Source organism: Lycium ferocissimum, chromosome 3 (assembly GCF_029784015.1).
Source record: "Lycium ferocissimum isolate CSIRO_LF1 chromosome 3, AGI_CSIRO_Lferr_CH_V1, whole genome shotgun sequence".
Lineage (NCBI taxonomy): Eukaryota > Viridiplantae > Streptophyta > Magnoliopsida > Solanales > Solanaceae > Lycium > Lycium ferocissimum.
The window spans coordinates 18010040-18030770 of record NC_081344.1 but is presented as its reverse complement, the minus strand read 5'-3'; the positions used below and the strand labels follow the sequence as shown (position 1 = coordinate 18030770).

The 20731-nt window shown below is 37.6% G+C and overlaps 1 protein-coding gene across 1 annotated transcript; it reads left to right on the top strand.

Annotated features, from left to right (window-relative positions):
- Positions 1–14666: 14666 nt before the first annotated feature.
- Positions 14667–19312, top strand: LOC132049939 (isoflavone reductase homolog). The gene is made up of 5 exons (XM_059440928.1): positions 14667–14930; positions 16085–16219; positions 18210–18447; positions 18603–18806; positions 18907–19312. Exons 1-5 carry the CDS (start codon positions 14748–14750, stop codon positions 19071–19073), a joined length of 927 nt encoding a protein of 308 aa, XP_059296911.1. The 5' UTR covers positions 14667–14747; the 3' UTR covers positions 19074–19312.
- The last annotated feature ends 1419 nt before the right edge of the window (positions 19313–20731 follow it).

Sequence of the window (20731 nt, the reverse complement as noted above, 5' to 3'; positions counted from 1 at the left end):
TAATCATGGCCGCTTTGCCTCACCTTGAAGGATCGATAATCATAAGGCGAGACTACCAACGGAGAATAACATTAAGAGAACGTAGAACATGTCATTTCGTATCATATCATATCGTGTCCTGTCATAGCATATCATCTCATATCAAATCATGTCGTGTCATATCATGTCATGTCATGTCGTGTCATAGTCATTTTCTCACATTTGACCTCATCATGATCATCATAGAATCATAGTCATTGTTTTAGTCATAAGGACTTTCAAAATCGTACAGCTTGGAATTGGAGAAAAATGAATACCTTGGAAAACATTTAGGAACTTTTATGAAGAAAATCTTGCCTTGGAATCGAGAGATTAGTTAAAACGACTATTACTTAGTAGCTGGAATGATGTTCAAGAGTTTCCTTTAATCGTAATACGGAAATAAGCCAAATGGAGCCATAGGAGGAAATTAGGGAATAGTGGGCCCACCTCGAGTCAAATGAGGCGGCGTACACAATTTACGTATAATATGTTTCATGACATTACTTATGAGAGTTTTAGAGTAGTCGGATCTTATTCATGCAAATTCTAGGTGTTTAGACAATTCTTTTAACTATTCATGAGCATTTAATTCAATTCTACTGAATGAATAGTAACTAATTTCAATCTCGGATTTCTAGGAAAGGAATTGTCCCCGAGGCTCGTATCCAACCTAGTATGCCTAAGACATGCCAAGGAAGAAAAGATAAGACCTTACATACCTCTTTCCGCTCCTTCTGCTACTCCAAATTCAGGTTGCAAATCCGCCAAAATCTACAATTTGGTCATGTTTACCAAACATTGATTAGCGCATTTAGAATTGGATTCTTAAATGAAACTTGGCTACCGAAATTTCGGCAGCACTTCCCCTGTAAATACACCATCCCCAAAATCCAACTCGGCTCATTTTAATCAACAATAACAATCGGAATTCAACCCGGCCAAAGTATCAATAATACCAACAATTATTCTAACAATGCTTCAATATTCAATTCAATCCAATTCAATTCAATTCAATTCACATAATCTTCCAACAACTCAAATAACATACTACTTTATCCGAAACCTTCAACCTCAACAATATCCATACATTCCATCATCGCATAATCCACAACGACGACAACTAGAATGTCAAATAACATCAATTTACATTAACTTACCAAAGCTCCTATTAACCGACCATAACCACTTCTCACATATTTTCATGCATTTTCATCCATCCCTTTACATTACAACAACAAACAACATTCCACATAGAATCAATCCATTCTTTCCATGCAACACAACACAACGCGACCAACTCATACGACACAACACATATAACACAACACACGGCCAACACTACTCCAAACGGCTACCATTCCAACATATTACATTCATGGTTTTTCAATCCCTTTACATTATGGATTTCACAACACAACAATCAAACTACCAAAATAAAATCAATTCATCACACCTCCACAATACTACTTCTACATGAGTCACCAAATATTCATTTCTAATATGAAATTCATGATCACAACAACCAAAATGTTACATAAAATTAGTGCCTTATTCCAACATACCATACGGCCACATCCATGCATACACACATCCCTTTTTTTTTCATGCATTTCATTCATTTTTCCTCACTACAATATACATAACCATCCATAACATATAAAGAAGGATCGGTTCCTTACCTTTTTCCATTTGTCTTCCTCTTGGCTAAAGTCATGAACTTGCAAGTATGAATGGTTTTCTTGCTCCAAAAATTACACCATGTTGAAGAGGACCCTTGAATTGGTAGGAATACTAGGAGAAATAATTTTTCCTTGATCAATTTCCATGGCCTCAATTTTTTTTTTTTTTGCCATGGCCGAAACTACTATATTCTCTCTTCATTTTTTTTTTTTTTTTTTTTTTGTTTTGTTCTTTCTTTCTCTCCAAATTAATTATGAAGAATAGGCCATCTTTCTCTATATATATACTTGCCCCCTTTAAATATAAAATGGCCACATGCCCCCTTCTTCATTTTTCTAGAGATTTCTTCCTTTTTTCTTGAATTCTTTTCTTTGAATTAGTCAAAGAAGACTAATTTTCCTACAATAACCAAATGTGGCCACTTGTCTTATTTTATACACTTTGGTCCATATATATTCATCACATGGCCATCTTGGAAATTTCAAGAATTTTCTTGAATATTTGTGAGATTACCATTTTACCCCTAGGCTTCCATAATATTACCATGAACCATTTTGCGAATACCCCTTTTTACCCTTGGCCTTTTCCAATATTTCCATACTAATAAGGTTCATAAATAATATTCACAACCCACTTGTACATTAAAATAATTTTGGAAATAGTCTTGCCTTTAACTTCTCGCAATTATCCCGAATTATTTGAACGTATGAAGTACGGGCTATAACATCCTCCAATAAAATCATAAGCGTCTCGTGCCTTAAAACCAAGTTGGAAAATAGCCCTGTCGTTAACTTTCCGCAATTGACTCGGAATATTCGAATGTACAAAATGCGAGGTATAACATCCTTCCCCCGTTTGGAACATTCGTCCTCGAATGTTCAATTAGTCCCGTGGGGCCTCATAAGCACCTCGGGGGAGCTCCCTTTTCATAGCTAGCGCTATCCTTCGCACTATCTCTTAAGTTATCCAATACCATTCTCCCATCATCCTCATTCCCAATCTCAGTCTATAGTAGAATAATAATAGCTTACCTTACAACACTTGTACCGTTTACTCTTGTTGTCACTCGAACTTCGGTACCTTTACTCGATTAATGCTTTTTGTACCGTGACTTCAGTTGCTGGAATTCACATGTCCGCCGATACAATCATATTTGGGATATCCTACACCTTCATATATACATATATATAATTACTATTAACTAGCCCACAAAATACGTCCAACCACTATTCAAGCCTATCCTATTCCTAGGGCGTGATGCACTTCCTGTCTCTTCACCGAGCATGTCTGCCTCGTCCTATGCGTCTTCTTATGGTCTCCAACCATCCCATATGCTCTAGTTTCCCTTAGGCTACCCTAACTTCTCATTTGTTTCTTATGTCCGAATATGTAGCATTTCTTGTAAACTTCCCAGAGGGGTCACCCATCCTGAAATTGCTCCCACCTGAGCACGCTTAACCTCAAAACTCTGGTGGGGTTCGGTGCCTTAACACTGATATTTTCGCGTCCGCTTTCCCACATGGCCTTTACTACTCGGTCTGAAGCCAATCAAAACTTTATAACTTCCGAGACATTTTCGTAATACGTCCTTTCCTCTACAATGACCGTTTTACCCTTTACCAGTCCCGATGATCACCTTCCGCCTGTGTCTATAACTATTTCCTATCTGGCTCCCAGCTCCACGTAACAAAACAAATATCTCAATCCGGTCTTACCTCTTTTGACTTCCATATCATCATTCGCCTTTTTCCATCGATACTGGCGCCTGCAGAAGTCATTGATTAGTATAAGGGATTTCATTTCCTATGACTTGGCTCTATCGCTCGATCCAATGACAGAAAGAAGGTCAACCATTCCTAGATGCCCCGCAGCCTCCTGTTTATAAATGTGGCCGGCTTCACACCCATAAACAGGACTCTACCGGACACGACTTTGCAGACAACCCTTAGACCGACCTGGCTCTGATACCACTTTGTCACACCCCGACTTTACTAGGGTGTGATGGGCACCCGACCCCATATACGGAGCCGAGCGAACCCGCTAATTCCTATTACACATATGAACTAATGAGTTAGTAAGAAATGAATACATAGAAATTTTTTTTTCCACAAGTACAATCTGACATCATATAATACTCGTAACACGAGACGTAATAACATGTCTACGTTGGAGCCGAGCGACCGACAACCCATTACCCACGACGTCCGCAAAGTCTCTAACTCGAACAAATCATCATGGCACATATACTTTTTGGAGCCTAGCAACCCCAGACAAGTGGAGCCTACCAACCCCGTGACCGGACATCTTCTATGCTACATGACAACCCATTTCCGCAAAGTCTCTAATCCGAACAAATCATCATGGTTCACTCGCGCGGACGAAACGGCATCCGGGTTCACTTCCGCGCGCAATGAAACGCCCCCGAAGAAGAGGGGTCGCACGAGCAATGTACCGAGTATGTAAGACATGGATGGTAACATAGAAAGAGACATAATCATGTGCAACAACGGTATGGAGATGTAGAGCATATCCCGTACATTGAGACGTATCACGTATAAGAGAGTAAGTCGTGCATATGGAACAGGTAACCTATACATATAGGACATATCATGTGTAAAGCTGCAACCTGTACATGTGGAACATATCCTGTAAAGCTGTAATCTGTACATATGGAACATATCATGTAAAGCTGAGACCTGTGCATATGAGTGCCCCTGAGGGCGGATGCCATGCATGCTTGTCTGGTCATATGGTATCATAGCGCCGAACAAGTCGGCTCGCCCACATAGCGCCGAAATACGTCGGCTCGCCCATATATCCCGCGTCCGGGCATCCCGCGTCCGGATGATAAGCCGGTGACCGAGTGGCAATGAAACATGTTTCCCTTCCCATTCCCCACATATACATGTATCCCATCCCCCCAACCCATATACGTGGTATGGCATGCATGAGAGCCCAAAGAAAGTCATATATCCATCGGAGTGACGAAAGGTCGGAAACCTCCGATCGCATTATGGAGTAATCATGGCCGCTTTGCCTCACCTTGAAGGATCGATAATCATAAGGCGAGACTACCAACGGAGAATAACATTAAGAGAACGTAGAACATGTCATTTCGTATCATATCATATCATGTCGTATCATAGCATATCGTGTCCTGTCATAGCATATCATCTCATATCAAATCATGTCGTGTCATATCATGTCATGTCATGTCGTGTCATAGTCATTTTCTCACATTTGACCTCATCATGATCATCATAGAATCATAGTCATTGTTTTAGTCATAAGGACTTTCAAAATCGTACAGACTTGGAATTGGAGAAAAATGAATACCTTGGAAAACATTTAGGAACTTTTATGAAGAAAATCTTGCCTTGGAATCGAGGGATTAGTTAAAACGACTATTACCGGAATGATGTTCAAGAGTTTCCTTTAACCGTAATACGGAAATAAGCCAAATGGAGCCATAGGAGGAAATTAGGGAATAGTGGGCCCACCTCGAGTCAAATGAGGCGGCGTACACAATTTACGTATAATATGTTTCATGACATTACTTATGAGAGTTTTAGAGTAGTCGGATCTTATTCATGCAAATTCTAGGTGTTTAGACAATTCTTTTAACTATTCATGAGCATTTAATTCAATTCTACTGAATGAATAGTAACTAATTTCAATCTCGGATTTCTAGAAAGGAATTGTCCCCGAGGCTCGTATCCAACCTAGTATGCCTAAGACATGCCAAGGAAGAAAAGATAAGACCTTACATACCTCTTTCCGCTCCTTATGCTACTCCAAATTCAAAGTTGCAAATCCGCCAACATCTACAATTTGGTCATGTTTACCAAACATTGATTAGCGCATTTAGAATTGGATTCTTAAATGAAACTTGGCTACCGAAATTTCGGCAGCACCTCCCCTGTAAATACACCATCCCCAAAATCCAACTCGGCTCATTTTAATCAACAATAACAATCCGGGAATTCAACCCGGCCAAAGTATCAATAATACCAACAATTATTCTAACAATGCTTCAATATTCAATTCAATCCAATTCAATTCAATTCAATTCACATAATCTTCCAACAACTCAAATAACATACTACTTTATCCGAAACCTTCAACCTCAACAATATCCATACATTCCATCATCGCATAATCCACAACGACGACAACTAGAATGTCAAATAACATCAATTTACATTAACTTACCAAAGCTCCTATTAACCGACCATAACCACTTCTCACATATTTTCATGCATTTTCATCCATCCCTTTACATTACAACAACAAACAACATTCCACATAGAATCAATCCATTCTTTCCATGCAACACAACACAACGCGACCAACTCATACGACACAACACATATAACACAACACACGGCCAACACTACTCCAAACGGCTACCATTCCAACATATTACATTCATGGTTTTTCAATCCCTTTACATTATGGATTTCACAACACAACAATCAAACTACCAAAATAAAATCAATTCATCACACCTCCACAATACTACTTCTACATGAGTCACCAAATATTCATTTCTAATATGAAATTCATGATCACAACAACCAAAATGTTACATAAAATTAGTGCCTTATTCCAACATACCATACGGCCACATCCATGCATACACACATCCCTTTTTTTTTCATGCATTTCATTCATTTTTCCTCACTACAATATACATAACCATCCATAACATATAAAGAAGGATCGGTTCCTTACCTTTTTCCATTTGTCTTCCTCTTGGCTAAAGTCATGAACTTGCAAGTATGAATGGTTTTCTTGCTCCAAAAATTACACCATGTTGAAGAGGACCCTTGAATTGGTAGGAATACTAGGAGAAATAATTTTTCCTTGATCAATTTCCATGGCCTCAATTTTTTTTTTTTGCCATGGGCTAAACTACTATATTCTCTCTTCATCTTCTTTTTTTTTTTTTTTTTTTTTTTTTTCTTTCTTTCTCTCCAAATTAATTATGAAGAATAGGCCATCTTTCTCTATATATATACTTGCCCCTTTAAATATAAAATGGCCACATGCCCCCTTCTTCATTTTTCTAGAGATTTCTTCCTTTTTTCTTGAATTCTTTTCTTTGAATTAGTCAAAGAAGACTAATTTTCCTACAATAACCAAATGTGGCCACTTGTCTTATTTTATACACTTTGGTCCATATATATTCATCACATGGCCATCTTGGAAATTTCAAGAATTTTCTTGAATATTTGTGAGATTACCATTTTACCCCTAGGCTTCCATAATATTACCATGAACCATTTTGCGAATACCCCTTTTTACCCTTGGCCTTTTCCAATATTTCCATACTAATAAGGTTCATAAATAATATTCACAACCCACTTGTACATTAAAATAATTTTGGAAATAGTCTTGCCTTTAACTTCTCGCAATTATCCCGAATTATTTGAACGTATGAAGTACGGGCTATAACATCCTCCAATAAAATCATAAGCGTCTCGTGCCTTAAAACCAAGTTGGAAAATAGCCCTGTCGTTAACTTTCCGCAATTGACTCGGAATATTCGAATGTACAAAATGCGAGGTATAACATCATTCCCCCCTTTAGAACATTCGTCCTCGAATGTTCAATTAGTCCTGTGGGGCCTCATAAGCACCTCGGGGAGCTCCCTTTCATAGCTAGCGCTATCCTTCGCACTATCTCTTAAGTTATCCAATACCATTCTCCCATCATCCTCATTCCCAATCTCGGTCTATAGCAACAGAGACTTTCTCATATGATAACTGCTCTGTAATCTAGACATCATCTACGATTACAACTCTGGAAGGATCCCTGATGCACTTATAGAGCATGGACACATGGAAGACCGGATGTACAAACTCCAAGTCTGAAGGTAGGTCTAGCTCATAGGCTACTCTGCGGGTGATCCTGTACGGCCCGATGCACCTAGGGATAAGCTTGCCCTTCCTATCGAATCTCATGACAATCTATACTGGAAGATCAAAGTCAATCTCTCGCTCTGGCGGAATGCCTGGAAGTTCGTCTGGAGATACATCTGGGAATTCACTAACAATTGGAACAGACTGAAGGATTAGTGGTTTTGCTTCTATGTGATAAATACAACCTTTTGCGATCATCTTCCTTGCCTTGAGATAGGAAATAAACTTACCCCTTGACGAAGCTGTATTACCTTTTCATTCTAGAACTGCCTCTCCTGGAAACTGAAATCAAACCATCTTTGTTCTGCAATCCATGTTAGCATAACACGAAGCCAACCAATCCATACCCATAATAACATTAAAGTCTACCACATCCAACTTAATCAAGTCTGCTACGGTATGACGATTACATATTATAGTTACTCACTTCCTGTATACTCATCTTGCTATCATCGGGTCTTCAATAGGTGTAGACACCTCAAAAGGCCTAATCTTCTCAGTTTCTATTCCAAACCCGGGTCTATCAATGCGTACACGTCATAGGAAAAGACTGATAATATACATGTAGAAACATCAGGCGATGACTCAAGATTCTACGGACCAATTAATGCATATATCTTTGTTCCGAGGACCGCTCGAGCTGGACGCTCGACATCTACCTCTATTACGGTCGGCTGATGTCTGAGATCCTACCTAGGAAGGCGTATAGATGATGAAAAACCAGCTAGAGATCCTGTCCGCTGAACTACACCTCTACCACCTCTCGACGGACAATCTCGCATAATATGGCTTGGATGGCCGCAAGTATAACACACATCCCAACCCAAACGCCACTATCTACCGTGCAACTTACCACAGTGAGCGCATCGTGGCAGAGATAGCCTCATCTGACCAGAATCACCCCTGAACTGTGAACTGGAAGCCCTGCAAATCTGGGTTGACCCAGAATAAGTGGGTCGATCAAATCTCGTTCCTGGAAACTATGAAGGCGCACTAGCCATTGAATAGGCTGGACGCCCAGGAAACTACCGTCTGTGACCGCCCCGGTACTCACCAAAAGGACTAAAAAATCTAGCTCTCTTACTCTGGCCCCTATCACGCTCTCGATCAGCTCTGCTGCTGTTTCCGCTCCTCTAAGCCCTGAGCATATGCTTGAATACGAGAAATATCCATACCCTCCTGAAATGAGGCCGTCATGCAATCATTAATCAAATGCGGCCCAAGTCTAATCACAAACCGGTGTACCTGATCCTCCATCTCAGCTAATATCGTGGAAACATACCTGGCTAATGAGTTAAAGCGAAGACTATACTCCCGAACACTCATATTCTCCTGGCGTAGATTCAAAAATCAATCAACTCGAGCCTATTGGGTCTTCGTTGGCAAACAGTGTCGAAGGAAAGCCTCTGTGAGCTGCTTTCATACTGCTGGAGGTGCATTAGTCCCCCTGGAAAACTCCTAAGTCTTATACCACTGAACGACAACATCCCGCAAATAGTAGGAAGCTAATTCTACTGACTCAGTATTAGAAGCATACATTACCCTCAATGTCCTCTGCATCCGATCTAAAAAAAATCTGCAGGTCCTCATCTGGTTTCGATCTTGTAAATACTGGAGGGTCCAAATTGATGAAGTATCGAACCCTGGCACTAACATCCCTATTAACATAATTGGTACTCATGCCCTGACGCTGGGCCTGAGCGGCCACTAACTGAGTCAATAACAGAATAATTTCCTGTATCTCCTAGCCGAGTGTATCATGTGGGGGAACTGGATTGCTATAGCTGCAACCCCTCTGGGTCGCTCTAGAACAGAAGGGTTCTGAGAAGACCGAGATGGGGCCTCACTTTGGGACTCACCCTGGCCCACATCTACTGGTGGCACCCGACTGGTACCCTCATCTGTCACAGCCTTGCCTCTCTGGCTAACTGAAGCGCTCCTCGTCACAAGCATCGTTGAAATCAGAATACGTTATTAGAAAATGAATTCCACTAATAAGGCCCTAACGCACGATCTAAGATAAGAAAGAAAGATAACCATCCTAAATGCCCTGCAACCTCCTGTTTATAAATGTGGTGCACAACACACCATAAACAAGACTCTTACTAGACACGACTTGTAGACAACTCTAGCACAGAACTGCTCTGATACCAAGTTTGTCACGACCCAAACTGGAGGGTCATGACGGGCACCCGGGCCTTATTTACCGAGCACCGCTAATCATATTTTCATATCATAATTATAAACAAAGGTGAACCACTAGGGTCGTCAGGTGACAACCTGCTAGATCATAAGAGAAATATACTGAAAAGGAGCGAGCCCAAAAGACATACATATATAACCATGCTGGGCAAAACTGTACAAGTCGACAAGGCCACCATAAACAACTATACAACAAAATATAGGCCGAAGAGGCCATACAATGTCTAAATGTACCACAACTGTCTATAAGTCTCTAATAGAGTACACGACATGATAAGGTCGGGACAGGGCCCCGTCACACCCATATGTACAATAAAAGATAACTTACCAAAACACAACAGCAACTTCGGGACAAGGGGAGTGCTCCAATATCAGCTGAACAGTAACCTACGGAGGCGGACCGTCACCCTGTTTATCTGAACCTGCGGGCATCAAACGCAGCGTTCCCCAGGAGAAAGGAGCGTCAGTACGGACAAAGTACTGAGTATGTAAGGCATGAAAGTAACATAAAGGTACATAGGATGAACGAAATGCAACCTATACATCTGAACTGCCTCTGAGGGCCATGATATGCATAAGTGTATATATATATATATATATATATATATACATACTCGGTACCTTGTGTGTGTATATATATATGCCCAAAGTGCGAGTATGTAAGGCATGAAAGTAACATAAAGGTACATAGAATGAATGAAATGCAACCGTACATACGAAGCGCCTCTCGGGGGCCATGATATGCATATATATATATATATATATGCCTACAGAGGCTTGACAGGCGTTAGATACGCAATATATATATATATATATATATATATATATATATATATATATATATATATATGCATGAGTATGATAAGAGTACATCCTGAATCTGTCGGAGTGGCGTAAGGTCGTTACACCTTCGAACATTGTTATGAGATAGTATTTCCATAAACAAGTGACTCTAGGAAGCATATGAAATCTGGAGAAGAACATGCTAAGAACAAATTACTAGAACATGAATCAACATAGAACATCCATAGCTGCTAAGAATAGAGTCATTATGGAGTAGCGTTACGTTTACGTTACGTTCCTACGGATCATGCCAAAAGAAGGAAAGTTAGCCCTAACATACCTCAAGTTGTCAACACAACCCCACAACGAGTCTGTCGGACTAGTACTCCAATCTCCTTTGTCACTATAGCACACCTGACGGCCAACAACACAATAACAACCTTATATAAGTCTCTTTAATTTCACATTACTACTCACCTACATCAAAACAACCCAATATACGCTTTGTATACGACACTAATACACTTTACCAAGTATAACATCCTCAATACAATCTCAACGTCAACTACTATCCATACAACAAGATTTTAGCTCAAAAACACGTTAACAACATGGCTCAATTTAGATTACCTCTCAACATAAACTCAAGCTCATATTTGAACCTTCCCTCCAACTTCTTTCCCTCCAAACCTAGTATAACCATCACATAAACTCATAAACATGGAACTAAGATTGAATCTTACCTCAAGAACTCAAGAACACTTCAATTCCAAGATTACTTCACCTTGAAGTATCCTCCAAAGCTACTTCCAAGAGGAGAAACAAGCTTTCACAACACTTGAGAACCTTTAGGCACGTGATCTTCTCTTTGGTTCCTTGATTGTCACTTAGGAATATTAGATATGTTAGAGAGGGTTTTCTAGAAGGTTAAAGGTCAGGGGAAATGAAGAAAATGAGGTAAAATGAGGAGTATACGAAAATATATATAAAAAAGAGTTGGGACATGCATAAAATACGGCAAAAAAATACTGGCCGTATATATATATATATATACGGTCCAAAATACTGGCTGTGTATATATATATACAGTCCAAAATACTGGCCGTGTATATATATACGGTCCGTATATATTGATCGTATTTCCCAACAAAAATTTCGCCCTCTTTGTTTATTGAAGTACGGACAGTATTTCAAAGTACGGTCCATATTTCCAATATACAGTCCGTATTTCCACTTGCCAAAACACAACTTCGACGAAACGTATTCTTTTTGATTCGTTTATCCTCTAATCCTTCCAACACATACCAAACATGAACTCAGACCTTCGTATACTCAAGAAGAACACGTCTAACCTTGTAAAACCTCGAAGATAATTTCGCTCTCCAAATCTATAACCACCAACTCATGAAGATGCTTAACGTACAAAAGTACGGGGTGTAACAGAATCGAACCTCACCAATAAGGTGAAAGTTCAGATAACCAACCAACTGAGATACTAAGATTCCCCTCGTTTGTATTCCCTTGCTATAGAATCATGTATGAGTTCTTGCGGTTCTCTGCAAATATACAACGTAAACAAATCATTTACAATCTGCATAATTATGTAATTATTTACAATTTGACTAGATAACATATGTTTACATTAAATTTCATGAATTTAAATCTCGTTCATTTTTTTTTTTTTACCTTCTTCCCCGAGCCCCCATAGATTCATCTTCACTTTTTCATTATCCATTTTTCAAATCTATATAACATATTGTATAATAGTGTATATACATTTTATACACCATCATATATTACATATACATTAAATATACAGTGTGTAAATAAGGAATTTTAGCTATATAACCGAGTATAAATAATATGTTTATGTTGTGTAACAATGTATAACATGTAACAATATGAATACACTTGGTATATGAATTTAAATTACAAGACCACTATCCATCCATTGTTACCTGCATTTCAATATCATAATCATGTAACGATCCAATCGTTTATTAAGAGTTCTAGAACTCCTTTTCTCTGTTTGGAACTTCGCTTAGATTCATTTGGTGATTTATGAATTGCGGGTATGGGTGGAACGGGGTCTGAAGAGCTCGGGAACGTTTTGGAGCACTTGAACTTGAACTAGTGGCCTAAAGTGCTTAGAGTTGACCAAAGTCAAATTTTAAATATATGGACTTAGATTCATGATTTGAATGTTGCTATTAGGCATGTATCATGACTTTGGACTTGTACTTATGTTCGGAGAACCTGAGAGGTTTAGGTGAGTTTTGAGGGCTAAAACCACGCTACGCCTGCATCAGATTTTATTTTTCTTCTAATGCGGCAATTGGCCTTTGCGGTTGCGTGGCTAGAAGTCGCGATCACCGAAGATTGTGGACTGAAGCTTCACGGCCGTGTGAGAGGGCTCGTGGTCGCTCAGGGTGTCCGCTTGATTGCACTTCGCGTGGGTTTAAAACTAGTTAGCGGATTTGAATTTAAAAGTGGGTAGGTTTAATTTTTAAATTAAATAATATATGTGCCAATCACAATAAGCCATGTCGCTTTTAAAATCAAATTTAAGTTTATATCTAAAATCTTTCAATTTTTTAATATAGTATGATGATCATGATATAATATGATGATGGGCTTAAAATCTAGGCCAAACCCATCGACAAACACTTGTGGTCGTCCACTTCTTTCACTTGAGCGCCTAAAGTGGCCCTTGTTCCATTTAGAAACTTCAGGTGGGCCATTCTTTATTCCACTTAGGCACTTTTTGCACCGTTATCGGAGCAAAAGCAACACCGGTCGGCTCCTACATGGATTAAGTGGCCAATTAAATTGTGTCAGCTCATTTAAATTGTGCCAACTCAATTAAATTGTGCCAACTCATTTTAATTGTAAATTCACTAATTTGTAAATTCGTGGAGTTTTGGCCATTAAAAATTGGGGCTTTTGGGCTGGTTGGATGTGCAATGAGGTGACGCCCCTTTTGGTGTTAGTTTTGCTCTGATAATGGTGCAAAAAGTGTCTAAATGGAATAGGAATGACTCACCTGAAGTGTCTAAATGGAACAAGGGTCACTTTAGGTGCTCAAGTGAAAGAAGTGAATGACCACAAGTGTCTGTCGATGGGTTTGGCCTAAAATCTAATTGCCGGATAAAGCATTTGGTATCTGAAGTCTGAACTTGGACAGATTCATGAACTCCCCAACGAGCTGACTGCATACATTTCGGTAATTCATTCGCAGTAAAAGGCCATTTGCATAATCTAAACCCCGCGTATTTCTGTCGTCGAATCACTAGCATTTACTTCCCTCCGTTTATTTTCAACTTGCACTAGACATATTCTTTAAGATATAATAACTGAAATGAGTATTTTACCGCAATATCTATATTAATGGCTGCTCATATTAATTGATCTTTAATCTTAAATTTTGCAAATTAATTTGGAAAATAAGTAATTAAGAGAAAATAACATTCTATATTTAATTGGAGAAAATATTTATTCAAAATGGCCCATATTTCTAGTATTATCCGAAATGATTCTATTATATAACGGTTGATACATTATCTACCGTAAATAAATATTATTGTAAAATATTTTATATCATGTTTATAAACACTATTGCAAAAAAAGTTGGCTATGCAGATGTAAATTAAAAATATGACTATGTGGATGTAATATTTTATGTTGTATTGTATATTATTCCCTCAATTTCATAATAAGTGACTTTTTAAATTTTTTATTTTGTTTTAAAATAAGTGGTGGTTTAGGATTTCAAGAAGAAATTGATCTTCTTCTTTCAAAATGACCCTTATTTACATAATCAAGAAATATTAAGTTTTCCTTTTTTTTAGATATTTATTTAGGAGTAAGTTAGTAAAAATATTTCTAATTTTTTAGGAATGAACACTTTCTTAAAGAACGTGTATAAGCATAAAAAGTTACTTATTATGAAATGTTGAGAGTATTAAAATTATCCCAATAATTAATACTAAGGGTAGAATAACAAAAAAATATATTAAAAGTGACAATTAAAAATGAAAATGTTGGAGGACTATAAAAGAGTTGGCCGTTTAGAAATCACTCAATTTGCTTTACTAATCCTCTAATCTTGAGAAGCTTGTTGTACCAGTTCAGAAATCAATGGCAGGAAAGAGTAAGATTCTGTTCATCGGAGGTACAGGATACATCGGAAAGTTCATCGTGGAAGCTAGTGTTAAAGCTGGTCATGACACCTTTGTGTTGGTCAGAGAATCCACTCTGTCCAATCCGACCAAAAACAAACTTATCGATACTTTCAAGAGTTATGGTGTCAACTTCATCCATGTATGTACACTCGTTTTCTTTTTCTCAATTCGGAGATGAATTTAGGATGTTAAGTTAAAGTAATTCAGAGCACCACTACACTTATATTTCTCCTTTTCCATTTGTTTGTGGCAACTCTTTAGTTTCAACTTTTCACGTGACATCTTTGAGACAGTAAGATTGCATTTTAGTACATTCAGGCTTTTGCTAAGTGTACTAATTTTGGGGCACGTGAATCATGATCTCTCCGTACAATTAGGTATTTATGTATATATTTTCTAAAATTGGTATAATATTATCTGTTGGAACACATGCTACAAAAAGGCTAAATGGTTCATTTGGTTAAAGATTGAGTTAATTACCTAGGTGATCAGGGATCAATTCCCATTTAATATATTTTTCGCATTCAACATATCTTTAGTTTAAGACCACAGGATTCAGGAGTCTTTTTTACTTAAACTCCATGCCAAGTCAAAACTAGACAAACAAATTGAAATAGAGGGAGCAAATATTTATGTGTTCAGACTAAATTCCTTAAATTCTGATATTTTTGTATGATTTCTTAAATTCCATTTTCTTAATTTGTGGTCACTCTTTTTTTATTAGAATTGTGCAGTGTAACCGAAATTGTTCGTTCCTTCAAAAGTTCCAGCATAACCATCGCTGGTGTATGTATATTGTGTTCAGTTGAAATCAGATAAGTATGTAGTAATTGAAGCTAGTGAATACAATAATGTACTGAGACAATGGGATCAGACTTAACATGATATAAATATAGTATATCTTTAAAATATGTTTAACGATGTTTGAGCAAAAGGTTGGTGTGGTCAGTGATCAGTGGCAGAGGTAATTGTCACCAAGGAGGTTCAAATATGAAGAAGTAAACACACAAAGAAGCCAAAGGGGGTTCAACATCTAGAAAAATATATACATTAATAGATAATTTAACCATGTATAGACAGTGTAATTTTCTGCCAATGAACCCCCTCCGCCCTACCTGGCTCTGCCCCTGTCAGTGATAATGACAATTTTTGTGATATATATTGATGATTTGTTAAGTTATTTTTTCGTGATTTACTTTCATTTTGACTTGTTAGTATTTTCTATGGTGTTATCGGTTTTTGGGAGAATGGTTTGAGTTAATAAAATGCGGATTAATTGGTGGTGAAATGCAGGGAGATTTATACGATCATGAGAGTTTGGTGAAGGCAATAAAGCAGGTGGATGTTGTGATTTCTACTGTAGGTCATGCTCTTTTAGCTGATCAGGTCAAGATCATTGCTGCAATCAAGGAAGCTGGCAATGTCAAGGTCAATCATTTTCTTTCATCTTTTATGAAAATTGAGATAAAAGGAGGTGAGGTTGGCATTTTCCTGTATCCTTCGTGTTGTTTTACTGCACTCATTGCTATCTTCTCAGAGGGGTGGAGGCATAGGGGTGCAAGGGGGTTGTTGAACCCCCTTGTTGAAAAATTATAATATGTTAATAGGTTAAATTACATATATATAAGTCATTGAATCCCCTTGGCACAAAAAACTTTTTTGTTGACTCTTGTTGCTTGAATTCCTGGCTCCGCCACTGGCCATATACATATCAGCGCCTATTCTTATGTCACGTACTTTAAATCCTAATATGCCTCTCTCGGCCGTTAGTGAAACATCTGTAAGTTATTAACTCAAATAAGTTGCAGTAACCTGTTGTAATCAACTTTAAGTCATAAGATGGGGTTTAAGTACCTATTCATTGATTAAGGGAAATTCCATTTTAGAGTTATGAATAGCTTATCTTAATGATAATGCTGAGTTTAGGTTGCAGCAAGTTACATTGTCTTATTTCACATCAGTTGATTCTTTATCTTTTTGGCTATTTTCTGTCTTCTTGCGACAAATATAGTCTTTCTTTGTCAGCAAAGGAAAGTGCTTTTGCTTCATTAGTGTCTTTTTTTAAAGAATTACCTCTTTCTAAACAAAAAGAGGAGTAACAGTGATTTAGTACTACCTCTACATTCAGAACTATTTGATGCTCAGTCCCTAAGATTATAACTGCCATATGTGGAAGTCATTAGCTTAGATAAATATTTCACCCTCTAGCAACTTAAATCTCCTTAACTCGATGTGTGGGCATACTAGGAGAGACAAGATTAGGAATGAGGATATACGGGGCAAGGTGAGAGTGGCCTTCGTGGTGGAGAAGATGTGAGAAGCGATGCTGAGATGGTTCGGGCATGTGAAGAGGAGGACTGCAGATGCCCCCTGTGGAGGAGCGAGAGGTTGGCAGTGATAGGCCTAAGGAGAGGTGGAGGTAGACCGAGAAAGAACTGGGGAGAGGTCAGGATATGGCACACCTTCAGCTCACCGAGGACATGACTCTAAATAAGAGAGCATGGAGGTCGCGGATTAGGTTCGAGGATTAGTAGGTAGTCGAGCATTTCTATCTTTTTTGTGGGGGAGCATGGTACTAGTTCAAAGCACCTTTTTTGCTCCCTCTTCTCCTTATCAATATTATTATTATTGTTCTATCATTATCTCATTCTTTAATTTTAGTACTACTATTGTTTCTTTTACTTTGATTATCTTTACTATTTTTGCGATCAATATTTTTTTTTTTTTTTTGATATTTTCATCATAGCTTCTTTACTTTTGTATTTTTCAAACCTGCTTTGAAAAACCCTTTTCTTGAGCCGAGAGTCTATTGGAAACAACCTCTCTACCCCACAATGGTAGGGGTAAGATTTGCAGACACCCACCTTCTCCAAATCCCACTTGTGGGATCACACCAGTTATGTTGTAGTTGTTGTTGGAGAGATGCTCAATCATCTGAAAGTAATAGTGCGTCTTCCACTTCACACTTACAAGCCGTGATACTTTTTTTTCTGTCATCCACTTTAAGTTAAGACATACATGTTGGACAAATGAGTACCATAAAAAATGCAGTTTTGCAAGACTTTTGATTTTATTTTTTATGTGGTTCTTTGGCATGTATTTTCCTGAATGGTGCTTAATTCAGCGATCTGTGAGCCTTTGCAGTGAACAATTCTGGTCCTACTCTTGAGTAATGAAAGAGTTCAATTGTTGCAGACACTGTTTAACCCTTTTCATCATGTCTCTATACAAATATTTTATAAGCTGGTCATCTGTGATCTCTATTATAAGGTGTTCATCTGTGATCTAGTTACTGTTTGACAGATACTTGTTGGGGGATCCTTTTTACATACGTGGGAAATTCTCCCTTCTGCATCTGATTCAGTAAATATTGGTCGAATTAGCAAAATAACTGTTTTTCAGTGCCTTATACTTGCAGAGATTCTTTCCTTCTGAATTTGGGAATGATGTCGATCGTGTCCATGCTGTTGAGCCAGCTAAAACAGCATTTAACACTAAAGCTCAAATTCGCCGGACTATAGAGGCTGAAGGAATACCATTCACTTATGTGGCCAACTTCTTTTTTGCTGGTTATTTTCTTCCGAATTTGGCACAGCCTGGAGCTGCAGGTCCTCCTAGAGACAAAGTTGTCATCTTAGGAGATGGCAATACGAAAGGTAAACAGGACTTCGTTTAACGTTGTTTGCCTCAAAAGATTTCATATGAACATGTTCCACCGAAAATGTTATTTCACTTGCTGCCCCTTATTTATAGTATATTATCAGATTTGCTGTTTGTTAATTGATTCCTTGAACTAATTTTGTATCTACAGCTGTTTTTAACAAGGAAGAAGACATTGGTACCTATACCATCAAGGCTGTGGATGATCCAAAAACACTTAACAAAATCCTCTATATTAGGCCTCCACACAATATAATTACATTAAATGTGGTGGTATCCTTGTGGGAGAAGAGAACTGGAAAGAACCTTGAAAGAATATATGTACCAGAGGAACAAGTTCTCAAGAACATTCAAGGTAAAACATTCTGCCCTTGAGCTCTTCTCCACTTTAGGTGTAAGTGACATTTTATCAGTCAACATAAACTTGAATCTCAATGTAATTATGTTTCTTGCAGAGGCCTCATTTCCATTGAACGTGGTATTATCGATCTCGCATGCTGCTTTTGTGAAGGGTGACCACACTAATTTTGAAATTGAACCGTCATTTGGACTAGAGGCATCAGAGGTTTATCCTGATGTTAAATATACCCCAGTAGATGAGATTCTCAACCAGTATGTGTGAATATTTAGAGTTCCTTGCAATAGCATAAGGAGTTTCCTACCTTTCAGTGTACAATAGTTGTTTTGAGATTTAAACCATTTGAGATATTTCTACATGGGTACGCTTCAAAGTTCTACTCAGTTTACCTTAGTATTTTTGCTTGAAGAAAGCATGCCTCCTAGTTTCAAGCAGCACAGCTTAATTGTCTGTTTCTGGACACGGTTTTCGGGAAGATTGTTTTCTCAACTAATTTGTCTGTTTCCTGTGGCGCCTACATTTTTTAATGGTGGTGTCTAGGTCAGCTTGCTTGTACCTCGACTATTCTACCGACTATATCTTACCTCTTACCAATAAAGGTACCGACCGAGTAACTCTATCAAAGTTTAGTCGGATGAAAAAAATCAAGGTTTTTTCTCTATTGGTATTTTTGAACCCTTGTTCCACAGCACGTGAATTTACTATTGAGTTTTGTCATAAACTTTATCTTGTTGAGATTCTTCAAGGATGTGATTTGGTGTTATCTGTAGTATCCAGACTAATGAACGAAATTGGTCATTGCAAAATAACAACGGACAATTATATTACAGTTAAATCTCTCTATAACAGCATCGTTGGGTCCGAAATTTGTTGGTCAAGATAGAGAATTGCTGTTATACACATATAACAGCATTGACATTTAAATAATATTTTGCTGTTATAGGCAAAAAAGATGCATAAAAGCTAATTTTTCATTTTTAATTGTCTGATTTTAAGTTTAATCACACTTTATATATGATTTTTTTTTTGTCATATTAAAGGATTAAATATTTGGTCAAAATCTCTACACTTATTATTGGTAATCAAGATATTCTATTTTTATAAAGATGATTAATTCTTATATTATAAAAAAAAAAAGAAAAAGATAGTTGTTACATGGGGGGTAATTTTACAAAGAGCGTACTATTATAAAGTTGGTTGTTGCTGTTATAGGTAAAATGTTGTTATAGAGAAGTAAAATATAACATAAAAAATCGGTTCCGAAAAAATTTGGCTGTTATAGAGAGATGCTGTTATATGCGGATGCCGTTATAAAGAGCTCTGATTGTATCTCAAATTATTTCTTTGGTTCATGAAAGTGAAAACCAAAGTAAACAAATATCCTTAATCAAGCAAATTTAGGTAGAATAGACTGTCGAATTGAGGAAAGTAACATTATGGCAAAAGTCTTAATGATCTTAAGAGTGACCTTGTTTTCACGCTGGTAAGTAATAGTAAGCAACTTTTTTCTGTGCGCGCGCGTGTAGAGCTTTCTTATTTATCGGTTTTGTATTCTCAAAACTTTTGCCAATACTTATGTCTTGGTCACTTGGAGATTTTAATATTTGGGTTAATAACTTACATGTTCATTCAAGTACACTAAATTACCCACTAAAGCCAGTTATGTTTATTTTGTATCAAACAAAGCTATTCAAATTAGACTATAGTTTACCTACAAAGCCATTATAGTCAGAGAACTAAAGAAATAAATCTCCCTTTAAGTTTAGTTTCATAGTACTAATTTCGCTTGTAATTTATGATATTATGCTTACATACTTAATTTAACTTTTTAGTAACAATTCTTTTGACCTGATTATCATTACGTTAAATTTTATGATTTGTCTAATTTATCCTTTATGATATTACCGTTCAAAGCTTGCTTA

Coding starts and splice junctions, on each gene's coding strand:
- LOC132049939 (XM_059440928.1), top strand. CDS start 14,748: ATGGCAGGAAAGAGTAAGATTCTGTTCATCGGAGGTACAGGATACATC. Junction 14,931..16,084: donor ATGGTGTCAACTTCATCCAT/GTATGTACACTC, acceptor GGTGAAATGCAG/GGAGATTTATACGATCATGA. Junction 18,448..18,602: donor AGGAGATGGCAATACGAAAG/GTAAACAGGACT, acceptor TTGTATCTACAG/CTGTTTTTAACAAGGAAGAA.